We start from the raw sequence: 26,694 nt of genomic DNA, 5'->3' as shown, positions 1-26,694 counted from the left end.
GTGCTGGCCCCAAAAGCGAAGAGTCACCTTGCTCCGTTCCCTGAAAACAAGCTGGTCAGGGCGGCAGCCTGTCTGGACAGAGGGTACCTGCTTTCCTCGAGGCCATTCAGAATTAGCCATCTTCCTGTTTTAGGAAACAAACACTGCTGTAGGGCGGCCCAGACCAGGAGCTTCTCTCTTTGAGGGAAAACTGGCCGGCGGGGCCGCACTGTGTGGGTGGACAGCTCTCCTCCCGGGTCAGCGCAGATGGAGGCGTGTGACCAGAGTGGTTTATCCGGCAACATTCTGCAGCGTTCATTTCTCAGCGGCTCCCCCATCTTCTTACCCGCTCTGGTGTCTTCCCAGCAGTGTCTCAGTAACAGGAGTCCAGGAAGGTGCCGGGGGTGCCGAAGGGGGGCCGGGCCCAGCAGACACCGCGAACACCTCAACACAGACGTCATGCGGCCCTGGCCTGAAGGTCAGCATCACCACCAGGGAGGTCAAAGGCCTGGTCCTCAGGCGTGGGGCGTCAGCCACCCAGGGATGTGGCTTTGGGAAACACAGCCACTGTTTCCCTCAGGCCAATCTGAGCTCCCCACGAGGGTGGGGAGGGGAAGCTGGCTAGGGTCTGCAGGGCACGCAGCTGGTAGCCTCATCTGGGGTCTGAGAGCGGGCCAAGCACATCCCCAGAAACACACAAGGGCCCGCACACGCCACAAATGTTGATCGAGATGGACATTCAAGCCCAGGGATTATCCTGGTGCGGGAAGATCTGTTGCACAAATCTCATTACACTTAATAGTTCTGTAATGCTGTTTTCCCCCCTAATTTGTAGACATACTGTTCTCCATCATTGATCTATTGGGATATTTAATGACACAGTACAGATGAGGTAAACGGTCGGCAGTGGAGAGGCAGAGTGGATGTCCCAGCGGCCGCCAGGGGTTTCTGCCGGCCGCGATCACAGCATGAGCGTCAGCGAGGATAAACAGCCCAGAGGGTGACAAGTGGAGCCAAAAACGCTGAGTATGCTGGTTTTGGAAAGGCAGAATTAAGCAGAACAAAAATACAAACTTTTTTCTATTAATTCAGAAGGAAATTCTCTTGGTATGACTTCCCTCCTCCCAGCGTTTTTCCATGTAAAGTAAACTGTCTTGTGTTGAGATTCTGTATCAATATTTTTAAAACATTTTTATGAAAAATACACATAATACCTGGAGCTATGACAGAGCATTTAAAATAAAATGTGGCCTCTGGGTGATGGGAGAGGAAGGGGAAATCATTTTTTTTTAACTCAAGTAGCAGGAAAGTATTACAGAAACCTTCGTGCCAAAGACACTCAGAGAACCCACTGCAGGAGTGCTCGAGCCGCTGAGGACAGTCTGGGAGCACCTCTCATGGTCTTGTTAGTCCCTTAATTACAGTGGCTTTAGGCACTATCTGGTGTATTAGGGTCTGTGTTTTTCCTTTAGTCTCTTTCACAGCATAAAACTATCTTAGAGGGAAAACACCACACGAGTCACCCAATGTTTAAAGCCCTTGGAACAGTGACTTGCTCATAGTAAGCACTAAATAAATAGTGGTGGTTATTTTATTGAAAACTTGCTTGTGCCAGGCCCTATGAAAAGCTATGGGGGCATAAGGATGGGTGGATGGATGGATGGATGGATGGAAGATAAACAGATGGATGGGCAGATGGAAGGGTGAATGGGGGGAAGAAAGGAAAGGTGGATGGAGAGAGGGAGGGAGGGGAGAAAGGATGGAAGGAAGGAAGGAAAGTGGTAAGAAACGGGGTGAATCATGTCAACTGACATCTACTGAACGCTTGAAACATTCTCGAGCCCATTGGTACAGACAGACAGGTAAACGTCAAGAAGTGTCCGGGAGGCCCAGAGGCAGACACTGCCATCTCTTCCCAGAGTGCAGGAGAGGACCAGGGCTGGCCTCCAGGAGGTGAATCTGAAAGGGTGAGATGACCTTGTTGGTTTTCCTCCACCCCACCTGTAGATTCTTCAGTAGCTCGTTGAGAACAGAAGTCTCATCTGGCTCCCTGTTGGCTGGAACGGGGCCTGAGCAGAGCGTGAGCTCTGAAGTGATTGTGGATGGAGCGAGAGGGCGGAGGGCGTGGCGGGGAGCAGGGCCTGCAGGAAAGCGCACCCTTCACACCAGAAATCCAGCACAGAGAACAAGCAAACGTGCGAACCCTAATGGTCTCAGAAGGAAGAGGAAGCTGAAGCGATGACTTGCCATTTGGACGTTGTTAAGGGTAATGGGTGTCTTGGTGAGCATTTAGAAATAAACAGTCATCGTGCTCCCCCTCTGTACCGAGATCTGTGCCTTTCAAGTCTCACCCGCATCCGTTCCTTTGTTAACCCGTGACTACAAGTGCTTAACTGGAGCTCATGGTAAGCCCTGTGCAAGCACAGACTCGCACGCGGGTGATCTGTTGACCGTGGGGCTGATCCTCTCGAGCCCCTGCTGTTCCGAGGTGTGTGATGAGGCTGTTTCCCAGAGAGCCGTCCTCCCTGTGAAGCATGCACGTTTAAATGCGCTGTTCCTCTCCAGGTCGCCTGCTCTTTGTAAAAGATCACCTACCTGCTCCTGCAACAGAATTTATAATTCACAGAGGATCAGTGCTTCAAACCAACAGTGTGGGCCCAGAGCCGACTTTTCACCCAACGAGCTCCTTAGAGACTGGATTTCGCAAACACTCGCGGGGTGTGCTGCTTACCGAGCACTTCATCAGTACTGACTCGTTCAGTCCCTGAGGCACGCCTGTGACGTAGATGTCCTTTGTTGCCCGAGCTCTCGGGTGAGGCACAGAGAGGTTAAACCCTCTCCCTAAGGTCACACAGCTCACGCGTGGTGAGGCAGCTTCGCACCAAGGCTGTCTAGCTGCTTCCTTTCTCTCTGTGTCCGATTTTCTGGCTTCAGTTTCCGTTTTCTTACCGTTTTCCTGTATGTCAGGGTTGAAAGAGACTCAGTATCTATTTTTATTGTGGTAACACACGTGGTGTAAGTGTGCCGTCTCGGCCGCCTGTGCGTGTGCGGCTCAGCAGCATGAAGTACGTCCCCGCGGTTGCGCACCATTGTCCCTAGCGGTGTTCATCTTCCCGGACTGAGGCTGTGTCCTCATTAAATCACATCTCAGCCCCTGGCACCCACCCGTCTCCCTTCTGTCCCTGTGGATTCGCTCGGGGAACCTCTTAGGCGTGGACCCGTCCAGTGTTTGTCTGCGTGTGACGCAGCGTCGCGTCCTCGAGGTTCATCCACGCTGTGTCAGCAGGCGCGAGAATGTCTCCCTTTCTGAGGCTGGATCACACTTCTCTGTGTGGCTGGGCAGACCACATCTTATTTATCCATCCCTCCGTGGATGGACACAGGTTGCTTCCATCACCTCTGGGCTCCTGTGAATAATGCTCTGTGAACACGGGCGTTTAAGTTCAAAATTCAGGTCGCTCAATCGTGTCTGACTCTGCGACGCCATGGACTGCAAAGAGTCAGAATCCAGTACATCTTTTAAAATCTATACTTGTGTCTGGTAGCTCCCAGGAAGAGCCAAAACATGACTGGTCTTAGGGCAGGCTTGGCGCTGAAGCCCCTCTAAAGGGTGCTCGAACTCTAGGAAGGCACTTCGGGGGGTTTGGCTCGGGAGGTGAAGCCAGGTCCCCAGCTGCGGGGCCGAGGCCCCCATGGGGTTGGCCCAGAGCCCCTGCCTGCCTCTCCATGCCAGCTGCCCCTCGGTGCCGTCGCCCCGTGAGAGAGCATGACCCGCTATCGATTATTGAAAGCAGCACCAGGCGCGCCGCAGCGACCACCCAGACAGTGTAGACAGCGTCACAGCGTCCCCCCAACCCTGAGAGCTGGCTGGTGCGCGAGGCTGTGGCTCAGCGTCTTCTCTTTGACCGCCTGCTGGATTGTCATTTCCAATGAGAAGGCAGTGGGGCTAACTCAGGGCAGAGGCTGGTGTGCGTGGGGGCCTCTGGGCCCGTGGGGGCAGGGGTGCTTGTCCTCAGTGAGTCAGGATAGTGGGAACTTGGGGGTTAGGGACACGCAGTGGGCGGGGACAGCAAGATGTCCCAAAAAGAGCCAGCGCCCTACACCAAGAGGAGACGACAGAACCAGAGGCCAGGAGGACGTAGGGAAGATGCTTCCGCCCAGCTGGCAGCCTTGGTGATGCCCGTTCAGGAGGGAGCAGGGGGCTGAGGGCAGGGCGGGCAGCGTCCACCCACCGGGCCTCGGTGTGGGAGATGGGCGCCCTGACCTCTGTTCTCACTGCCCCACAGACGAAGGCCTGTGGGACATGTTTGCCAAGGACATTCCGCGGGGCGCCACGTCCTACACCGTCAGCCTGGACCAGCTCAGGCAAGGAGTGACCTACGAGTTCCGGGTGGTGGCCGTGAACCAGGCGGGCTACGGGGAGCCCAGCAGCCCCTCCGCCGCCGTGTCAGGTAGGAGCCCCGCCCAGGGACCCTGGGGGGCAGGCAGGCAGGCGGCATGGGCCCCGAGCACGGCCGTCCCTGGAGGAGACGTCCTGGCTGCACTGAGCTCCTCTCGCCCTCCGTCAGAGCCAGGAACTCAGCTTGAGCTGGGCAGGATACCCCCAGGGGAGAAGGCGTCCCCTGCAAAGTGCAGCCCGAGGCCCTCTGTTAGTGGGTGTGTCCTTGCTGTTGAGCCGAAAGTTGAAAAGCAAGATTGCACCAACCTGCCCCTCCCTAGCCGCCATCAGAGAGCACGCGAGTCCTGGACATGAGGCTGTGTCAGCCCAGGCGTCCTTGAGGGATGCCAGCCGAGGGGCCCGGTGCGCCCGGCACCTCAGATTGGAGGCCGAGGCCTGCCGGCTCCAGCGTCAGCCGTGGGGATAGCACAGACATGGAGGGGGCGGCCAGGCTCCTTTACCCGGAGCTCAAGTGTTGGTGGCAACAGACCCCGTCCTCACCAGTGACATGACGAGGGGTGTGACCGCAGGGAGGCAGTGATGGCCCTGGGCCTGGGTCTTGACGGGTGCAGGGGGATGGCCGCAGGGAAGGGAGAGCCTGCACGAGGCTGGGGGAGCGCAGCGGGGGGACTGGCTGGTCGCACGGCCTGGACCTGCTCCTGGGGCCCCAGGCGCGGGTGAGGAGTGGGCCTCCATCCCAGTTGCACCTTAGGGGCCCCCCTCAGGAACACTTAGAAAACAGTTATGCAGGGCCCCCCTAGACAGCAGTTGCATCACAGGGGCCATGGGTCTGGGCCTGATGATTTTCTAGCTCCAAGGTGGTCCTTCCACGCCGCCGAGATTGCAAGCCAGGCTCTAGAGGTGGGGGTGGCTGCAGGCCGACCACCTGGAGCCGATTTGAGAAGGGAGCTGGCTGCAGAGACGTTTGGAGGTCGCAGGCCGATTCTGGGCCAGAAACCATGAGCCTTCCTTCCAATCAAGACAAATGTGTTCCCCATCCCCATAGTCACATCTGTTTAAGCTGCTGACTGTGCTTGTTTAAACTGGAAACATCCTTCATCCTTTCCTTGAGTGGGCCTGGAGGGAGGAGAGCATCCACAGGCACCCGGGCCCCACGCCTCCTGGTCTGGGAGCACCGTGGGTTCCAGCGGCGCTTGGTGAGAGGGACAACCTGGGCACCACTCGCTTGTTGAATGAAAAACAGGTAGAAAGATCAAATCTACTCTTCTGCTTCGTCTTTATGAAGAAACCTGTAAACACACCCCAAAGCAGAGAGAATGGAATAAGGAAGCCCGTCCCTCGGTTCACCAACTCAGGGTTTGCTCCCCTTGACCACGTATAAGAAATTACAAAAGCAGTTCCAAACGCACAGGGCTCGCAGTCCCGCACAGAGGGGGCGGCAGAGGCTGCTTCCTGCGTAAGAACACGGCTCCTGTCCTCGGGGCGTGGGCACTCTGGCTCGCACGTCCCTCTGAAATCCAGCTCGTGTGTGTCGGATCTAAAGCGCTGCCGCCTGCCAGGCCCCCCCCCCCTCCGCCCCCGTGCTGTCGGGGTAGCCAGAGAGGACTTCCGCTTGTTCGCAGGGCGCACACGCTTCACGTCCGTCCACTGAGACCCTTCTGGCGGGTTTCTGCTTCTGGGCGGCAGGCCTTGGGGCACCCGTCCTGTCCTGCACATCCGATGCCCCCAACAGGGAAGCAGGTGGAAGGCACGAGGGGACCCCAGGGCCATCCGGCTCCTGGCAAAAAGCAACTCCCATCTCTCTCTTCTCAGTAAACAGAATAAAACATGAGGAAGAAGACAATCCTCTTTCAAAGTAACTCTGTTTTGCTGGGGGCTCAAAATACATAGAACACAGCCCCAGCTTCCATGGGTGGGGGGCCCTGGCGCAGCAGAGGAGGCTGACAGGTAGCAGACAGGACCCTCAGCCGCAGCGTGTGAGCAGCAGGTGTGGGCGCATCCAGCTCTCAGCCGGAGGGGTCGGTCATGGGGCTCCCAGGCTTAGACTGAGCATACCCAGGCTCGTGGGCACAGCGCTTGCAGGAGGGGCCAACTTTCCACCCGAGAACTCCCTGTGATGCCAAGGATTCAGCGGGGTTCTGGTGGCAGGTGGAGGTGGTGAGACCAGGTGGTGGCAGCGGGAACGGGGGCGGCCAGGCGGTTTGGGGGTGTCTGGGGAGAAAGCCCCCATACTGGGAGAGAGGAGCAAGGCTGGGCACTTCTGTCCCTCCCTCCCTGTAACCCAGACAACAGATGAAACTGGGGGAATGTAAGCTCGCTGGCCAAGGCCCAGAGTGGGGGCAGCGGGGGCGAGGGGACCCCAGGCCCGAGAGAGACAGCGGACCCAGAGCCTCTTCGGGAAACCGGTGGATCCACCCAGGACAACCCCGACCAGGCAGGGGTCCCCCCGACCCCGGTCACGGCGGGGACAGAGTTTCCGTCCACGTGACCGTGCGCCTGTCGCCCTGCAGCTCAGGTGGAGACGCCCTTCTACGAGCAGTGGTGGTTCCTCCTGGTGATGGTGCTCTCCAGTCTGCTGGTCATCCTGCTGGTGGTGTTCTCGCTGCTGCTGCACGGCCAGAGCAAGAAGTACCGCAACTGCGGCGCAGGTGGGGATGCCCCCGCCTCCCCGGGGACCTGGGCTGAAACGTCGGGCTTCTCCCTCCAGGGTCTGGGGTGCCCACACCATGCTCCATTTCAGTCCCTAAGACAGGCACAGCAGGCTTCCCTCTGGAGGCAGGAAACAGGGGCTCTGGGCACCAGCGTCTGGCCGGCTCTGCCCTCACGCGGGCCATGTGTCCTTTATCCTTCGGCCCCTGAGAGTCTGTTTCCACTTCTGCAGCTGCCCAAACGCAGGAGTGGTTTTTAGTATGATTAAAACTGGAAAGTGGGAGAAGGAAATGGCAACCCACTCCAGTGTTCTTGCTGGGAGAATCCCATGGTCAGAGGAGCCTGGTGGGCTACAGTCCATGGCGTCACAGAGTCGGACACGACTGAGCAACTGAGCACACGCTGATTGCTATTTTTATATCATATCTCTTTCCACCCAGAGATTTAAAGGTGTGCTAACTTTAACTGGTAAATTTAAACACATAGATGCAATATGTAAACACTGCTAGGATCTTCAAAAAAAAAAAGTGGAAAGCGTTCAAGAGATGAGAAATGGCCCCTTCAGTATCACAAGAACAGTGAGCGGGGCGCAGCTCTGTTGCCTCGGTGCCGCCCAGCACGGTTACAGTCTGGTCTGTGGTCCAGCCCTTCTCACTGACGGGGCGAGTGCTGCCTGGGCTCGCACCCCAGCTCTGAGCCCTCTGCCGCCCGGGCCCCATTTTCCCAGCACGGCTGGGCCTGGCGTGGAGAAAGCGCTCATTGAGTGTCCACAGCTGAGAGTCCCCATCACTAGAAAAATGGACAAAAGAACGTGGGCAGAGCCGGCCATGGAAGGGCACAGACAGCGAGGCTTGCTTTACAGGACGGTCAGAAGCAGCCTAATGAATGGATGTTTCTAGAAGGCAGGATGGTGGGTGTTCTTAGTGCAGAAGTATAAACAGGGAGGGAACCTTGCAGGGCACTGGAAATGGTCCTCTGTGAAAGGGGCCCTCAGATGCCCCGACCGCAGCCCCCAGCACCGCAGTCCCTGCACCAAGAGGGTTAATAAAACCAGGAGGCCCTAAAGTGCCTGCCATTTGCTTCTGTAACGTTGAGCCATTCATCCCTCCAAGAAAGGATTTATTTTTTTCTGTGTAAATTCACTTCTAACAAGTGTTCGTAAATCAGATTTGATTCCTGCGGGATTTACAGTGTATGAATGGCATGTCATTTTCCCGAGTTAATGCTATTACAGAATCCCACGTCTGGTGCAGAGAAAGTCTCCCTGCCTTCCCTCCTCTCCCTCTCCATCTGGGAAACAGACTGCAGAGTCCAATCTGACCTGCAGCTTCCAATCCTCAGCCTTACCCTGGAGCATTCACTTAACATCATCATTAATGCCCAGAAAAAAAGAGAAAAAAAAAAAATTTGCCCACCAGAATGTCTGCCTGCCCGCCCAGGAGACACGCAAGGCCGAAACCGCTGTGCTGCCTCATTCCACCCCTCCTGGACGACAGGCTCTCTTGTACCAGATCAGATTTCCTCTCTGATTATAATATTCACCTGCTCACCTCCCATCAACCCAAACCCCTGCTCCATGAGGCTCGGGGCTGGGCCCCAGACGTCCATTTCCTGACGGGTCTGCGCCATCTCCGCCCATCGTTAGGTAAGAGCATCTCCAACATGGAGGAGTCCGTGACCCTGGACAACGGGGGGTTTGCCGCCTTGGAGCTCAACAGCCGCCACCTCAACGTCAAGAACACCTTCTCAAAGAAGAATGGGGCCAGGTAGCGAGGCAGCACGCCAGGCCCACACCCACGGGTCCCCCCGAATCCCAGGGGCAGGAGGGCGGGTGCTAGGGATGGTTTAAGGACGTTTCTAGACATAGAGAAGAGGAAGGTCTCGGGTAGGGGCCTGGTCTTGGGGGACCTCCAGCCCCTCCGGGCATCACTGGAAGTTGCGGGTGGCCTGGGAACTGTTTGCATGGCACCAAAACAGTGCCAGAGGCCGTGCATGGCTTTCCTCTCGATGCAGCCGCGACGAGGCCAGGGGGTCGGGCCAGGAGGCGGGGCTGACTGGTGTCCTGTCCCCAGGTCCCCGCCCCGGCCTAGCCCCGGCGGGCTGCACTACTCCGACGAGGACCTCTGCAACAAGTACAACGGCGCCGCGCTGACCGAGAGCACGGCCCTCCAGGAGAAGCCGGGCGACGCCACGGAGTCCGAGGTGGGTGCCCGCCCCCCCGCTGCGGGCTCCTGGGGGGAGGCCCTCCCGTCCCCCGGGGGCCCTGCGCTGGTCTCAACTGTGTCTCCACACACACACAGGCTCGTGGCAGGCAGAGCCAGGACAGAGGGTGCCCCTTCCCAGACGGGGAGGGTCCACGCTCGTCTCTGGTGCGCGAGGCCACCTCCCCGGTCAGTCCCTGGTCCAGAGTGGACTTTGGGTTTGCAAACCTCCTTGCTGCAGTCTGCGCTCAGATAGAGACCCGATCCACCTGAAGGTCACGGGGGAACGTGGTGGCCTCTGGACCCCCGAGGGGTAACGGCCCCGAACGCATCCGACAAGTAGAACCTGGAGCCCCGCCCACCTCAGACAGGGGCTTCCCCTCCCGCCAGCCTCCTGTGCACCGGCGCTGGCTTTGGCCACAGCAGCGCTGTCAGCTATGGGGGTCACCGGAGCTGGGCGGGAGCCCCGGGGCCAGGGAGACCCCACCCCCTAGGGCTGTCAGCCTCCAGCCAAGACCCCCAGGGCCCCGCCCCACACATCTTAGTGCCTGGGCCCGTCCTGGGCGAGGTCTCTGTGTTGGGGGGGGCACATTCCCTGAAAGGAGCCGTGGGGGCACCGACAGGACCCCCACTTCCCCGGGGAAGCCCCTTCCCCACGAGCACATCTCACAGTCAGGAGCGAACCGGCAGGCGCGGGTAGGGAGCTGGGCACCCAGTCCTGACCATGGGGTTTCAGAGATGCCGCGACGGGGACGGAATCTGCCAAGCTGTTTGTCAGACATGAGGCCCACCCCACTGCTTGGCATCCATACTCTAAATCAATATTTAATCTAAAATAAGTCTCACCTTCATTTTGACCTGAGTTTAGGACTGATTGTGCCCTCAGGCTCAATTAAATGGCTTCTTTCAAACTGTGGTTTGTGTAGGAGCGCATGCGGGGCCGGCAGGCAGGCAGGGGGCCCGGTGCCCGCGGCCGCTCGGCCTCCATGCTCTGTGGACGCGGGCTCCGTCTGCGCCGCAGCCGTGGGCTCCTGGAAGCGGCAAGCTGCGCTGCGGGCGTGCAGGGGGAGCGCTGTGTCCACGCGAGGGGCTGTCTGTGGAAGGAAATGCGAGAATGCTGAACCCAGCTTCCTAATGAGGAGGCCTCGGACTTTTCCAGCCACTTGTCCCAAAGACGGCGCATCAGGAAGGGGTGGGCTGCCGTCCAGCGCTCCCCAGGTCAGCGGTCATAGGCAGCCCCCGCCCCTGCCTTCCCCGGGCTCTCAGAGCATCGTGGACGATGCTCACAGTGACCCCGCGCTGCCCCGCGGGCTTTACAGCTCCACGCGGGCTAAGCGCTGAGTGCTTCCTCAGCTGGGCCTGGAGGCAGGCGGTTCTCGTCCTTGTCCCCAGGACACCCCTAAGGCTGAGGCCACCCTACACACGTGCCCCCACCCTCAGCTTCCAGAGCCCGCTGACCCCCACCCCTCCCCTCTTCTCCCACCCAACACCCGGGCCACAGAGGCCATTCCCAGCACTGCCAGGTCTGGACTCATCGATTCTGGACTATTTGTTCATAAAAGCACGCTCAGAATCGGCTAAATGCAGGCCGTTCAGTCTGTCCTCACACACGGGGGCATTTTGCGAGTCAGATCCAGCTGATGCGCATGGAGGATTATTAAGTGCCTGCGGGCACTAGGCCTATACATGCACGTAGGCATACGTGTGGGCGCTCGTGCACATACACAGACATCACACGCACACGGGGAAGAAGGCGGCACGAAGGGAAGAAGGGAGCGGGAGAGGGTAGGAGGCGAGAGGGTGAGAAACGCACACTGAATCCTGCAAGGAGCTCGTTCAGATCCTCACAGAACAGATGGGAGAGCTGGGGCTCCCTTCCGTCCCTCCGCCAGGCCGGCCGAGTTCTCGTAGCCTGGGACGCGCGGCCGAGTGAGGGCGGGCCGTGGCGTGCCCAGTGCCTGGAGGAAGAGGCTGCTTCCGTGATTCCCACAGATGCTTTGCGGGTCCTAACACTTTCTGGTTCTAGAAAGTTGAACAAAAGTGCGGCCTCACCTTGAAACTGGGGTTCCAGGCCCCCCAAGCCTGTGGTAGGCGGGCACCTCCTGTGAAGGCTCCGGGAGTCCTGGGCTCCCCGTCTGCTCCCGAGTTCCTGGGTAGATGCAGTGAGGCCCATCTTTTCCCCCAGAATCCTGCGCTCTGTCATCTTGCTAGGGCCCAGCTTCGAACCTTACGACCTGGGAGAGTTGTAGGCAGATTCATGGGGTCCCCGCAGAGGGATCTTGGAAGTGCCAGCTCCGATGGGAGCCTTTCCTTTGAACTAGTCTGGTCTCTTAACCAGACTGAGATGTCATTGGCGCGCAGTGCAGTTCGCGTCTTCACTGCGTAGGCTATTTGCTGCTGCTGCTGCTAAGTCGCTTCAGTCATGTCCAACTCTGTGCGACCCCAGAGACAGCAGCCCACCAGGCTCTCCCGTCCCTGGGATTCTCCAGGCAAGAACACTGGAATGGGTTGCCATTTCCTTCTCCAATGCATGAAAGTGAAAAGTGAAAGTGAAGTCGTTCAGTCATGTCCAACTCTTAGCGACCCCATGGACTGCAGCCTACCAGGCTCCTCTATCCATGGCTATTTAGGTGTGTGTTTTTAGTTTCCTCACATTTATGAGCTTCCCAAATTTTCTGCTGTTAATGATTTTAATTTTATCCCACTGTGGTCAAAGAACATACTTTGTACATCGCCAACCGTCTTATGCTTATTGAGTCTCGCCTTGCGGTGCAGCATCTGGCCTGTGCTGCAAGAACCCACTTGAAAAGGCCGTGTTGCTCTGCTGCTGCTGTGTGGAGAGTTCCATGTGTGTCTGCTACGTCCGGTTGATTTATCGTGCCGCTCAAGCCTTCCACACTCTAGATCTTTCCGCCATCTGTTAACGCACTGAGGTCTCCGGCAGTCATTGTTAGCATTCTCTATTTCTCTCTCCATTTCCGGCAGTTTTAATTTCCTGTACCTAGGGGCTCTCTTTGCAGATGCACGTCTGTCTATAACCGTGGTGTCTTCATGGTGGACAGACCTTTGCTTCAGGATAGCGTGTCCCTCTTGGTCTCTAGTAACAGTGTTTGTCTCAGAGTCTATTTGGCCTGACGTCAGCACAGTCGCTCCAGCTCTCCTTTGGTTCCTGTGCACATGGGATGCCATTTCCATGATTTCACTTTCGACTTGCTTGAATCCTTGGATCTGAAACGTGTCCCTTGTTGGCAGCATAAGGTTGGACCATGCAGTCTCATTCATCCTGCCAGTCTGTACCTGCTCCCCAGACTGTTTAATCCATTCACAGTTAATGTAACTGCTGCTCATTCCAGAATTTTCACGCATCTCTATTTCTCCATTCTTCCTTCACTGTCCTTTTGCTGTTGCTAAGCGGCTACTTTCTAGTGTATATCCGGCGGATGTTTTAATTCCCTTGTTTTGCTCTTACTCTATTTTTTTCAGTTGTTTTTTTATAGTGATTGCCCTCATATTAGTATTTGCTTTAGATTTATTCTAAATCTCAGTGACATATAGAAACTTTATTCTTGTATAAACCTATTCTCTCCTCCCCTATTTGTGCTTATTATTATACATGTCCATATTTGTGACAGACCCAAGGATGCATTTTTCTAACTGTACAGAATTTTGTCTTTTAAAGAAGTTGGAAGGAGAAAGGTGAACAAGTCTTACAGTTTATCATATTAACCATTCTGTTTACGATTTTTGGTCCTCTTCATTTCTCCCCTCCTTTTTGTGCCACTATAACTGTTACATTTCTATATATCCTGGACCCAACAATGTAATTATATACCTAATGCTTTAGGAAATTGCTTTTTAAATCAGATAAGAGAGGAAAGGAGGCCAGGCCCTTCCACTGCCATCTATAATTCCCTGTGTGATGGTCTGTTGCTGCTTTTGTGTGTGTGTGGATTTGATCTGCTGTCTGGTGTCACTGGCCTTCCACCTGACCATCTTCCATTAGTATTTCTTATAAGGCAGGTCTGCTAGCAATGAATTTTTCTGTTTTTGTTTATTTCAGAATGTCCTATTGCATCTTCATTTATGAAAACAGTTTTGCTAAATAAAAGACTCATGATTGACAGTTTTCTTTCAACACTTTGAATGTGTTAGCCCATTGCCTCCTGTCCTCCATTGTTGCTGACCAGAAGTCAGCTGTTAACGTAATTTGAATTCTTTTGGACTGGATGAGTCATTTCTCTCCTTTCGATCTCCAGTTTCTTTTTGCCTTCGTCTTTCAGCATTTTAACTATACCTATGATGTGTCTGGGTGTGACTCTTGTCCCATTTATCTCACTTGTGGTATATTGAGCTTGTTGAGTATGCAGGGGGTTTTTTGTTTTGATTTTTTTTTTCACCAGATTTGGGAGGTTTTAAGTCATTGTAACTCTCAGTATTTTCTGTGCTTCTTCCCTCTTTTCTTACCCTGGTATTCTCATTACACATATGTTACCACACTCATTTTTTACCAGATTTGGGAGGTTTTAAGTCATATAACTCTCACTATTTTCTCTGCTTCTTTCCTCTTTTCTCACCCTGGTATTCTCATTACACATACGTTACTGCAGTCAGCCTTGTCACATATCAGGTGTTCTGGTTTGTGGTTTTTTTTTTTTTTTTTTCATTCTTTTCTCTGTTTTTCAAGTTGCATGACCCACTCCAATATTCTTGCCTGAAAAATCCCATGGACAGAGGAGCCTGGTGGGCTGCAGTCCACAGGGTCACTTGGGCTAGAGTCAGACATGACTGAGCGACTGACCGTGGTGAGCCGTCTCTGCCGGTCTATCTTCAGGTGCACTGAGGCCTTCCTCTGTCAGCTCGAATCTACTGTCGAGTCCCCCCAGTGAGTTTTACACTGGGTTATGGTATTTTCAACTCTGGAGCTTCTCACTCGGTCCTTTTGTCATTCCTATCTATTTATTGATATTCTCCACTTGGTGTGATAGTGTCAGCATGCTTTAATTCTTTAAACATGGTTTCCTTCAGTTCTTTGAACATAATAGAATAGCTACTTTGAAAGTCTTTGCCTGCCAATATCTGAGGCTCCATAGAGGCTGCCTGCTTTTTTTTCCCTGTGTATGGATCACACTTGGCTGTTTTTTGAAAATAAGAAAATATTTTAAATATCTTGTATTCACTTTGAATACCCGTATTTAGGCCCCTCTGTGTGTTGTCCTTGTTCGCTTATTTGTTCAGTGACTCGTCTGGACTAGTTAGGGAAGCCCACGTCCTTAGCAACACATCCGCTCTGACGTCACCCCTCCGAGGTGCGGCCTTGGGCCTGTGTGTGGTTTCCATGACAACAAGGGACAACGGAGGTCTCCACTAGGCATCCCCGTCTCTTGTTCTGACCTCCCCACTAAGGTTCCAGAAGGCCCACCACAGCTGGCATCACACCCAGCTGTTAACCTCCTCTCCCTGGCAGCTCTCTTATTTTTGACAAGGCTCCGGGGTGTAAATTACTCCACGGTTGGAGCCAATCACAGCCCAGGCAGCAGCAGGACATCGTTAATCTCTGAATTCTTCTCTAAGCCCAAGAGGGCTCCCGCCAGCTGTCTCTTTGCCTGGTCCTCCCTGTTAAACCTCTGGCGCGTTCATCGCTCCACTTGTTACTATCAAGGACTTAGCTCTTAGGTTCTCACTCCTGAGGTTTCCAGTTTCCAGCGATGCCCTGAGGCATGAAAAGTGAAAGTGTTAGTCACTCAGTCATGTCCATGTTCAGCTCCTCTGTCCATGGGATTCTCCAGGCAAGAATACTGGAGTGGGTAGCCATGCCCTTCTCCAGGGGACCTTCCTGACCCAGGTACTGAACCTGGGTCTCCTCACTGCAGGCAGATTCTTTACCATCCGAGCCACCAGGGACGCCTGCCCTGAGGCATGCCATGATCCAAATAAAGCTACTCCCCTGCAGCAGAGCTGGCAGCTCTCTGTTTGAAGGGCTGACTCTGCCACCATGAGGACCGCTGTGTCACAGCACCGAAGCTGGGGTGGGGACAACGGCCCCCTTCTCCATGGTGACCCGTGAGGCGCTTGGTGGGGATGGACGGCTCTGGGCTTCTGGCTGTGGCCCGGCTCCCCTGCGTGGCGCTCCTTCCACCTGCCACGAGGGCGGTGCGGTCGGGTTCAGTGTTCTCAGCCTGCCAACCTGGTGCACATCAGCCAGCCTCCCAGCAGCCCCGGTGAGGAGGGGAGCCCAGTTCCCCAGACCACACCTCCAGGAATACCTCTGCGTTGTGGAGCTGGGGACAAGCAGTTGGCTGGCAGATGCCGGCGGCTTCCTCCTCCAGGTCAAACCAAATTCCTGGACCCGGAGTCTTAGGGGAGGGGCCCTGGCTTCTTGGCCACACGTGCCTCCCCCTCCGCACGCGGAGCTTCCGTCACCCCGGCTGGGGGAGGGGAGCACTCAGAGTTCAGGCGGCTCAGACTCTTGCTCTTCTTAGTGATTTTAGATTTTCTGCAATAAATCTTGCCCCATTTGCTATATGCCCTTGGCACCATTTCCAGGGACTCTAAATGATTGTTGATAATTCGATTTTCCCCGAGTTGAGTCATTGTTCTACTGTGGGGAAGACCTGCTGCTTCTCCTGGCCATTCTGGAAGTATTTTTTGTATTGGTAGTTGGTTGACAACCCAGGTAGGGGGTCCCCTGCCCACCCTTACTGCCCACCCTCTCCTCCAAAGCCGAACACCCTGTGAGCTCTCTGCCGGAAAAGCTCTTCTGCAAAGCTAATACTTCACTGAAAGAAAAAAAAAATTGTGATGCTGTCATTTTCTCCCTGGGGTGTTTTTAAACCATTTTCAGAAATATTACCCTAGTGACAATTCTGAGAACCGGCTCCCAGGTGCGGGAGAACCTGGCTGATCAGAGTGGCTCTGAATTAGACCATCAGCCTCACAGGACACACGCTGTGGCTCTTGATGTTTCTCCACTTAGAAATAAGGGGCTTTCTCTCCATTTTATCGCCCAGCTGCTTGCAAATTATATCAGGGCTACTATTCAAATCACATCTTAAAAATTATTTTCAAAATTCACAGAAACAGTTTTCAAGGTCTCTCTGGCTTCAGCCAACTTAGACCAGCCCCTTCTCACTTAATTAATCCTCTAATAACATTGGAGTCTTTCATCTTGCCAGCACAGTACCAGAAGTCCTGAGATTATCTCTGTCAGCTGCTTGCCAGGCATCCACGCGCCTTCAGAAACTCATGGTCGGGTGTGCAGGCTCATCCAATCACAGGCTGGCCTTCCTCGGTTTCCTAGGAAACCGACTCACATCGCTACTTCATATCACACAGGAAACTTGAAAAAAAAAGACCCCGCAGCGTTTCCTTTCTGTCAATAATTCTAACTCACTAAAATACATCCTCATTAAAAAATAATAATGTCATATCAACAATAAACAGAGCAGGCAGCAGGACGAAGAACGGCATTTTATTCCTGTGTTTTCCCGTGGAAGCGAAAGGAAGACCTGAACAGGAGCCCCGAGGCCCTCACCGCACCCCCGTGTGTCCCAAGGTGGGGGCACGTTCGCCCTCTCCCTAGAGGAACAGCGAGAGGCTGAAGGAACAGCTCTCAGTCTCCCCTCTCCATTCTGCGCGATGGTTTTGTTCTGCCTCAGTGGCTTTGGGGGCCGCCTGGTGGGCCTGCGGCCCCACCACCCAGGGCCCACATCCCCATCCCCCAGGGAAGCACTCAGCTCTTCCAGGAGCAGTAGGAAAACTCCCAGGGCGGGTTCCCGTTGGCTCACTGACCTTGAACCTCCACGGGCCGCCCGCCTCCTCCACCAGCTGCTCTGGGACCCCGAGGTGAGGGGTCAGGTCCCTCGGTGCTGCAGAGGGAGGGGCCCCAGGACATTGGACAGCAGACACCACGCTCAATCAGGGCCTCTGTCTTAGGAAACCTGCCCACAGAGGTCGGCATGGATGTGGCGCGTGTCCCACGGAGGACACGTCTCCTCACCCTGCCTGAGCTCACCATCAGACCCTCTGTCTGGGGCCTGTGCCATGGCCTCGGGCACTCTGCAGCGCCTGGGCCTTCCACACTCCCAGGCGCCGCAGCATTCTCCACAGAGGACACAGAGCATCCACTGGGGGCTGTGTAGACCTGATCTGGGAGGGGATGGAGTATAGACCAGTCCTGGGAGGGGATGGGGTGTGGACCTGTCCTGGGAGGGGATGGGGTGTGGACCTGTCCTGGGAGGGGATGGGGTGTGGACCTGTCCTGGGAGGGGATGGGGTGTACAGCTGTCCTGGGAGAGGATGGCGTGTAGACCTGTCCTGGGAGGGGATGGGGTGTGGACCTGTCCTGGGAGGGGATGGGGTGTGGACCTGTCCTGGGAGGGGATGGGGTGTGGACCTGTCCTGGGAGGGGATGGGGTGTGGACCTGTCCTGGGAGGGGATGGGGTGTGGACCTGTCCTGGGAGGGGATGGGGTGTGGACCTGTCCTGGGAGGGGATGGGGTGTGGACCTGTCCTGGGAGGGGATGGGGTGTGGACCTGTCCTGGGAGGGGATGGGGTGTGGACCTGTCCTGGGAGGGGATGGGGTGTGGACCTGTCCTGGGAGGGGATGGGGTGTGGACCTGTCCTGGGAGGGGATGGGGTGTGGACCTGTCCTGGGAGGGGATGGGGTGTGGACCTGTCCTGGGAGGGGATGGGGTGTGGACCTGTCCTGGGAGGGGATGGGGTGTGGACCTGTCCTGGGAGGGGATGGGGTGTGGACCTGTCCTGGGAGGGGATGGGGTGTGGACCTGTCCTGGGAGGGGATGGGGTGTGGACCTGTCCTGGGAGGGGATGGGGTGTGGACCTGTCCTGGGAGGGGATGGGGTGTGGACCTGTCCTGGGAGGGGATGGGGTGTGGACCTGTCCTGGGAGGGGATGGGGTGTGGACCTGTCCTGGGAGGGGATGGGGTGTGGACCTGTCCTGGGAGGGGATGGGGTGTGGACCTGTCCTGGGAGGGGATGGGGTGTGGACCTGTCCTGGGAGGGGATGGGGTGTGGACCTGTCCTGGGAGGGGATGGGGTGTGGACCTGTCCTGGGAGGGGATGGCGTGTGGACCTGTCCTGGGAGGGGATGGGGTGTGGACCTGTCCTGGGAGGGGATGGGGTGTGGACCTGTCCTGGGAGGGGATGGGGTGTGGACCTGTCCTGGGAGGGGATGGCGTGTGGACCTGTCCTGGGAGGGGATGGGGTGTACAGCTGTCCTGGGAGGGGATGGGGTGTGGACCTGTCCTGGGAGGGGATGGGGTGTGGACCTGTCCTGGGAGGGGATGGGGTGTGGACCTGTCCTGGGAGGGGATGGGGTGTGGACCTGTCCTGGGAGGGGGATGGGGTGTGGACCTGTCCTGGGAGGGGATGGGGTGTGGACCTGTCCTGGGAGGGGATGGCGTGTGGACCTGTCCTGGGAGGGGATGGCGTGTGGACCTGTCCTGGGAGGGGATGGGGTGTGGACCTGTCCTGGGAGGGGATGGGGTGTGGACCTGTCCTGGGAGGGGATGGGGTGTGGACCTGTCCTGGGAGGGGATGGCGTGTGGACCTGTCCTGGGAGGGGATGGGGTGTGGACCTGTCCTGGGAGGGGATGGCGTGTGGACCTGTCCTGGGAGGGGATGGGGTGTGGACCTGTCCTGGGAGGGGATGGGGTGTGGACCTGTCCTGGGAGGGGGATGGCGTGTGGACCTGTCCTGGGAGGGGATGGGGTGTGGACCTGTCCTGGGAGGGGATGGGGTGTGGACCTGTCCTGGGAGGGGATGGCGTGTGGACCTGTCCTGGGAGGGGATGGGGTGTGGACCTGTCCTGGGAGGGGATGGCGTGTGGACCTGTCCTGGGAGGGGATGGGTGTGGACCTGTCCTGGGAGGGGATGGGGTGTGGACCTGTCCTGGGAGGGGATGGGGTGTGGACCTGTCCTGGGAGGGGATGGCGTGTGGACCTGTCCTGGGAGGGGATGGGGTGTGGACCTGTCCTGGGAGGGGATGGGGTGTGGACCTGTCCTGGGAGGGGATGGCGTGTGGACCTGTCCTGGGAGGGGATGGGGTGTGGACCTGTCCTGGGAGGGGATGGCGTGTGGACCTGTCCTGGGAGGGGATGGGGTGTGGACCTGTCCTGGGAGAGGATGGCGTGTAGACCTGTCCTGGGAGGGGATGGGGTGTGGACCTGTCCTGGGAGGGGATGGGGTGTGGACCTGTCCTGGGAGGGGATGGGGTGTGGACCTGTCCTGGGAGGGGATGGGGTGTGGACCTGTCCTGGGAGGGGATGGGGTGTGGACCTGTCCTGGGAGGGGATGGGGTGTGGACCTGTCCTGGGAGGGGATGGGGTGTGGACCTGTCCTGGGAGGGGATGGGGTGTGGACCTGTCCTGGGAGGGGATGGGGTGTGGACCTGTCCTGGGAGGGGATGGGGTGTGGACCTGTCCTGGGAGGGGATGGGGTGTGGACCTGTCCTGGGAGGGGATGGCGTGTGGACCTGTCCTGGGAGGGGATGGGGTGTGGACCTGTCCTGGGAGGGGATGGCGTGTGGACCTGTCCTGGGAGGGGATGGGGTGTGGACCTGTCCTGGGAGGGGATGGCGTGTGGACCTGTCCTGGGAGGGGATGGCGTGTGGACCTGTCCTGGGAGGGGATGGCGTGTGGACCTGTCCTGGGAGGGGATGGGGTGTGGACCTGTCCTGGGAGGGGATGGCGTGTGGACCTGTCCTGGGAGGGGATGGCGTGTGGACCTGTCCTGGGAGGGGATGGGGTGTGGACCTGTCCTGGGAGGGGATGGGGTGTGGACCTGTCCTGGGAGGGGATGGCGTGTGGACCTGTCCTGGGAGGGGATGGGGTGTGGACCTGTCCTGGGAGGGGATGGGGTGTGGACCTGTCCTGGGAGGGGATGGGGTGTGGACCTGTCCTGGGAGGGGATGGGGTGTGGCCCTCCCCTCCCCCTCCCCGTGGCCCTCCCCCACCCCCGTGACCCTCCCCCACCCCCCCGTGACCCTCCCCCCCGTGACCCTCCCCCACCCCCTGTGGCCCTCCCCTCCCCCTCCCCGTGGCCCTCCCCCACCCCCGTGACCCTCCCCTCCCCCTCCCCGTGACCCTCCCCCCCCGTGGCCCTCCCCCACCCCCGTGGCGCCCACCCTCCTCGACACCCCCCACTCTCCATGGCCGCCCCTCCCGCCGGGGCAGCCCCTTCAAGACCACCCGCAGACCCTCCCGGGACAGCCGCCGTCCGCGCGCTCCTTGAGCCCGGGCCGCCCCGTCCCCGGCCGCCTGGCTGAGCCCGCCGCCCGCCCGCCCGCAGGTCACCGACTCCGAGTCCGAGGACGCGCCGCGCCCGCACTCGTTCGTCAACCACTACCTGAGCGACCCCACCTACTACAGCTCGTGGAAGCGGCGCGCGGGCGCGGCCCCGCACAGGTACGCGGCGGGGGCGGGGGCGGGGGCCGGGCCGGCGCCGCGCGCGGTGGTCACCACGCAGAGCGCCGTGTTCGCGCCCGCCGCCCGCGGCGCCCGGACTCCGCTCACCGGCTTCTCCTCCTTCGTGTGAGCTGAGCGGCGGCCGCGTCGAGACGATCACCTCCCGGAACTGGGCTCGAGCTGGGTTGAGAGGAGCTGACGCTGATGGTTGATTTCACCCCCTTGTGAACACGATTGCAATTAGGAACGTTTTTTTAACTGGCTTTTTGTAACATCGCTGCAGGAAGCAGGTTTCTTTGTTTTTCTTTTCTTTTTACGAGAAGGTGTGTTTCGCCGGGTGCAAGGGCTCGGCGCGCCGACCTGGGAAGGCCTGAGCCCTGGGGGCCCGGCTTCTCCACCGTGCGGCCTGGGAAGGCTGGGGGGAGGAGGCGGGGGTCCTCCAGGCCTCTCCTCTCTCTCCTCTACCTCCTGCCTGAGAACCAGCGCCCGCCGCGGGCTCCCGGCGCGAGGAGCAGGTGTCCGACCTGGGCCCGGGGCCTCCCGACCTCGTGCCAACGTCCCTGAAATGTCCTCACTCGGCAGCTTTAGGCGAGGAGCCGGCTTCACAGTTCCTGGCAACAGGGCGGCAGAGGCCAAGGCTCATTCCAGGGGTGAAATACCCGGGGCTTTCCCGCTTCGGTCCTTTCTTTTAACCCCCGTCGTCCAGGGGCCCGGAGTCCCAGCTGGGAGCCACCTCCTGCCCCCGCCCCCGCCCAAGCTGGCTCCTCCCGAGGGCCCAGCACAGGCCAGGGGAGAGGAGACAGCGGTGCAGAATCGCTGGTTGTGTAAGAGGTGTGCATTGTTAACCAGAGTATTTTTTAAACCTTTTTATCTTTTTTTAAAATATGCCACATGAAATGAATGCGTCTCAGCTGTCTGCAGTGCCTTTCTGTTCATTGTTTAGCTTTGTCGTCGGGAAAGACAAAGAGCCGCAGTGTCTCCAAGTAAAGCAGAACGGCTCTGAGAAGATGGGGTCCCCAGTACCCCCCCGGACCCCGCCCTGTGCCCCCCAGGCTCTCTTGTGCACGTGGCCGCGTCCTTCCTTGGGGCAGTGCTGTGGTCCCATCCCCCTACCCCAGGCCAGCTCTTAGCCTTAACGGGTTTTCTGGAAACCTTTTTTCCCTTTAATTGTTATTGTTTTGTTTTCCTTTATTTTTAGCTAAGTGAAAGTAGCATGAGCTGCTTTGGAAATGAGTCCAAACTGTAGCCTCTAGTGCGTCACATCGCTTTTGTGCAATGAGTGGGAGGTGTAGGTGGTCAAGCCCCAGCCCTGGTCCCAGTCTAGAATTTTCCAGGGTGTGCCCACAGGGCCTGTGGGAAAGGCCCCGTGTCCAGCCTGGTCAGCAGGGGCCTGTCCACACCCCCCAGCACAGGGGAGCAGGGCCGGTCCGTCCTCCTGGGCGGCTGGCCTGTCCGCGAGCCAGCGCCTGGCCAGTGCCAGCAGGGAGCCTGTCTCAGGGCCAGGCTGTAGGTCGTGTAGTCTGTGGGGTCTCTCCTTCCCTCTTCCCGCCTCCTCAGGGCAGAGGGCCATCTTGACCCTCTGCTTTCAGAGTTACGGGGTATGACCCCAGGAGACCAAGAAAAGTTTGTGTTGTGTGAGGAAAAGAAACTCCTTTTCTGTTTTACAATTTTGTGTTGGATAAAAAACCCTTTTCGGTTTCTCCAAAAGTAGACGTAGGAGGTGTGGAAAGGTTCCTTTCTCTCCCCCCTCCCCCCACCCCTTCCCCTCCCGCTGATCCCCTCCCCCTCCCCCATCCCTTCTTTCCTTCCTTCCTTCTCTGAGTGGAGGGGAAATGTTCTAAACCAAAAATCCTGGATGCTCCGCCCAAAGCCTCCCCTGCAAAGACTAGCCCCTCAGCTCCCTGGACAGGCCGGCCTCCATCCTCTCAGGCCCCAGACGGGGAGTGGACAGGAAGCCACGGGGCTGCACCTCGAATTTCTCGGGAGACAAGCGGTGGACAGAGGACGTGGACACACTCCGCCTTCGCGCTCCGCTCGCTAAGCCATATGGCGCCTTGCCTACCTGACGGGAGCGGCTGGAGCGTCCTGGCACAAGGGCAGTTAGGCTCGAGGCGTGTGTCCCGAGCTGGGGGGGACAGCAGCGCCTTCTCCACAAGCCCATTCTTCCTTGTTCCCTCTGCCTGGAGCCCAGTCTTCGGGACGGAACTGTGGGTCCGAGGCTGCGGCTCTTGGCCCCGGGGCCCTGGGGCTCTGGGGCGTGGGAGCCGCTGGACCCAAGGGAGAGCCGGGTGTTTCTGGTTAGAGTTCAGCTTCCAGACAGTGTGACATTGGGAAGCCTGGGTTCCTAACCTCTCCTCTTGAGGGAGAGGAAAATAAAACACGTGATAGGGAAATGGATATTGGATTTTAATCCTGGTTCCGAACCCAGGACGGGCACCATTTCTCTAACAGAGGCAGGAGGTGTGTCCTCTCCCGCCTGCTCCCGCAGCAATGCCCTGCAGGTGTCCAGCGCTCGGCCTCGCGGGGACCCTATCCAGGGCCCGGCGATGGACAGGCGCGCTGCCCTTTCCCACGAGAGCCACAGCCGCAGGGCTGCGCTCTCTGCCTGAGCAGCAGGGATGGGTTTGCCCAGGTTTCCCCCACCCTTGCCGGGGCTCCCGGGCACAGGGTTCCAGGCTGGTGAGCGGCAGGGCGGGGCCGTGGACAGTTCCCACGCCTGGCGACCGTGGAGCACATCTTCTGGATCTCCTGCACCTCCTCCCTCTGAATAAATCGGCCCAAAGCGAGGCCCTCCCATCCCCGGCCACGATTTTAAGGAGCCCTTGGTACGCGCCATCGTGGAGGAAAACGAGCCGTGGGGCAGCGTCAGGGGAGACCCCAGGGGGTGGCGCGCACTCCCCAAAGCCCTGTTGACGCTGCCCTTGAGCTTGGAGGCGGCCGGACCGCAGCGTGGCGTTTGCATAATGGTTCTGATGGTTCACAGCATGGTTTTCGGTTTTTACAAATTCCTGGCACACAGCGTAGTTCTTCTCCCAGTGAGCCGTCAGTCCGCGTATCCAGACGCAGCTCTCTGGCTCAGCATCTCTGCCGTGTGGACCATCCAAGAGGTGGGATGAGGGGTGGATCCCTGGGACTGAGCCGGTTGGCAGGCACGCCTCGTTCCCTGTCAGCCTCACCTGCCGGTTTATTGGGGGCTTGGGTCAGTCCGAACTTTTTCCGGCCGCATTTTCTGGAATCGTGCAGAAAATTAGATCTTCTTTAAAAACAAAAACACTTGTAGGAAGAGAGGTGCTATGGGTTCAATTTTTAATAAAAACATCATTCTGTTCCTTGTGCGCCTGTGCTTTTCTTCAGCGCGTGCGGATGCCACGACTCAGGGGCTCTAGGGCTGAAGGATGGAGCGCTGAGAGGCCGGCCCCGCGCCGTGTGGAGGCCATGCGGCCCTGCCCCTCCTGGAAAGGCAGGTGTGGACGCTGGGGGCCGGTGAGGTCGGAGGGGCTCAGCTGGGGCTGTCCCAGGGACAGGCACGCCCGGGAGCAGCCTGGCGGGTCGCCAGGGCCTGAGGCAGGCGGCGTGGGGCCCGCACCCCCCAGAGTGGACAGTGGCCACCCTCCCCTGCCCCCAGCGTGCCCTCTGAAGGCTCCACAGGTGCCGAAAGGGAGACTGCTCCCGGCCACCTGCAGACCGGACCCGGGGGAGGCGCTCCGTCCCCTCTGCGAGGATCCCGCCGGCTCAGGCAGCCTGAGCGCCTTCCCGCCCACTCCAGCTGCTGTGCGTTCCCGGCCCGGCCCGCCGGGAGGGCTCAGCGTCCCCCTCGTCCTCAGGGCCTCCGGGCTGCAGAGGGCGGTTCTCCATGCGTCACTTAAAACGCCCGGTGCCCACGCCCCTGCCAGGCCTGGGAGGACAGACTCTCTGGAAGTCTGGCCCAGGCACCCAGTTTTCGGGGGTGAAGCTGCCCAGGGGATTCCAGGGGCCGCCAAGGAGGACGCACGCTGGGAGGACCGGGCCGGGGACGGAAGGAGAAGCGAGCACAGTTCTGACGTCGCTCTGGAAGCAGCCACCCGCGGAGCACGCAGCGCTGACGGCCAGGGGTGAGCACCTTCTTCGCCTTTCTTTTCCCACGTTGTCCACCCACTTCTGCCCTGCCCCCGTAAATGCGAAGTTAAGGTCCCCACGTTCCCGTGTTGCGGACACCCCAGCTGCCGCGTGAAGGGCGCCGGCCCGCCCCGCGTGTCCGTGTGCACTCCCCACGTCCGTCCATCACAGGCGCCACCAGGCCCCTGCAGGGGGGCTCCACAGGGTCCCCACAGGCATGAAGAAACACGCCCAGGGTGAAGCCATTCGCCCCAGGCGGACACGAGGCGGCAGCAGGGCCCAGAGCGGGTGGAACCTCTGAACGGCCCGCCTTCCCGAGGACATCGGCCTCCCCAGTGTCCCCCTCCCACACCCCCCGGCCCCGTCGGGGACAGCCAGCCTCAGGAGGCAGGGTCACTGCCAGCAGCTCAGGGCCGCCTGGTGACCTCACCCACATAGAAAGGCGCCTGGAGCCCCAGTTTCACCCTCCCGCGTGCCCGCCTCCTTCATTGAGGAGAAAGGGCAGGGATTCACCTGCACAGCCTGACCGTTGTCACCGTTACGCTGTTATCACGTGCCTGCTCAGTCACGTCCTACTCTCTGTGACCCGTGGACTGTAACCGTCCACGGGAGGCTCCAGTCAAGTATCCTGGAGAGATTTGCCATTTCCTTTTCCAGGGGAGCTTCCCAACGCAGGGATCGAACCCGCGCCTCCTGTGGCTCCTGCCCTGGCAGGCGGATTCTTTACCCCAGCGCCGTACGTAGGGTCACTTGTGTTGGTTTAGAGTCCACGTATTGGTGGTGCCGTATGGCGCTTGTCTCTGTCTTTCGGACTGACTGCGCATAGTACGATCACCTCTAGCTGACCCGTGTTGCTGCAGATGGCACCATTTCACTCTCTTCGTGGCTGAGCAGTGCCCGCTGTGTCGGGCACCACGTCCTCTGTATCCATTCCTCGGTCAGTGGGCACGTAGGTGGCCCCCATGTCTGGGCTGTTGTGAATTGTGCTGCTGTGAACTCGCGCCTTTCTGAATTAGAGTTTTGTCTGGATATATGACCAGAAGTAGGATTGCTGGGTCATATGGGAACTTTTCATACTGTTCATGGGCGTCTCAAAGCAAGAATGCTGAAGTGGTTTGCCATTCCCTTCTCCAGTGGGCAGTGTTTTGTCAAAACTCTCCACATGACCCGTCGGTCTTGGATGGCCCTACAGGGCATGGCTCATAATTTCACTGAGCTGGACGAGGCTGTGATCCATGGCGTGCTGCAGTCCATGGGGTCGCAAAGAGTCGGACGTGACTGAGCAACTGAACAACACCAACATGGTAACTCTCTAGTTTTCATGAGCTGTTTTTAAATGGCCCAGCCAGGAGTGCCCTAAGTCGGCATCGCTGTGCACACCCACCCAGAGCATTTGGGGGTGGCTCACATAAATGATAACAGGGACCAGTTGGCCCCCTGCATACGCGTGCCCCTCCTCCCCACGCCTCATCCTCCTCCCCCGACCGGGAGGCAGTGATTTTCTCAGCCCAGCCGTGCGCCTCCTGGACCACCGTCCTCTGGGCAAAGGGGCCCAGGACACAGGAGCCCCGCAGCACCAAGAAAAGGCAGTTCTGAGGTGGTGACCAGGCCTCCGCGGACGTCCCTAGGAAGCTGAAGTTCCGTGTGCTTGTTGCCGATTGCTGTGATGTTCACAGATGGTGTTAGAGGCCTGGCTTTGCCGGGAAGTGGAACCATTTTCAGACCCTTCATTCAGAAGCACAGACGTTCTGAGCAACCAGCCCGTTTTCCGAACATGATCCGTTCGCCAGACGCCTGTTTTAAAGCGATTTGATCACGTCCACGGCTTTGCTTGTACAAGTGCCTTAGGGTTTGCCAAAGTCTCTTTCCCTTTAATAGCTGGAGTCAATTAACAGCCAGCATGGGCGAGAATTCCAAGCTGTTAATTCTGGACTCTACGGTCCTAAA

At 58.3% G+C, this 26,694-nt stretch overlaps 1 protein-coding gene across 1 annotated transcript in view; it reads left to right on the top strand.

The window, feature by feature from the left end:
* The window catches only part of SDK1 (sidekick cell adhesion molecule 1), a 729,776-nt gene extending 705,795 nt beyond the window's left edge, over positions 1–23,981 (top strand). The window contains exons 41-45 of the mRNA XM_042240546.1: positions 4,266–4,430; positions 6,889–7,026; positions 8,673–8,793; positions 9,100–9,229; positions 20,537–23,981. Coding sequence (XP_042096480.1) covers positions 4,266–4,430; positions 6,889–7,026; positions 8,673–8,793; positions 9,100–9,229; positions 20,537–20,782 — 800 coding nt within the window. The 3' untranslated portion in view covers positions 20,783–23,981. The remainder of the gene's footprint in view (positions 1–4,265; positions 4,431–6,888; positions 7,027–8,672; positions 8,794–9,099; positions 9,230–20,536) is intronic.
* The last annotated feature ends 2,713 nt before the right edge of the window (positions 23,982–26,694 follow it).

The sequence above is a fragment of the Ovis aries genome, chromosome 24 (assembly GCF_016772045.2).
Source record: "Ovis aries strain OAR_USU_Benz2616 breed Rambouillet chromosome 24, ARS-UI_Ramb_v3.0, whole genome shotgun sequence".
Taxonomy (NCBI): domain Eukaryota; kingdom Metazoa; phylum Chordata; class Mammalia; order Artiodactyla; family Bovidae; genus Ovis; species Ovis aries.
This window is presented reverse-complemented; position numbering and strand designations above follow the sequence as displayed.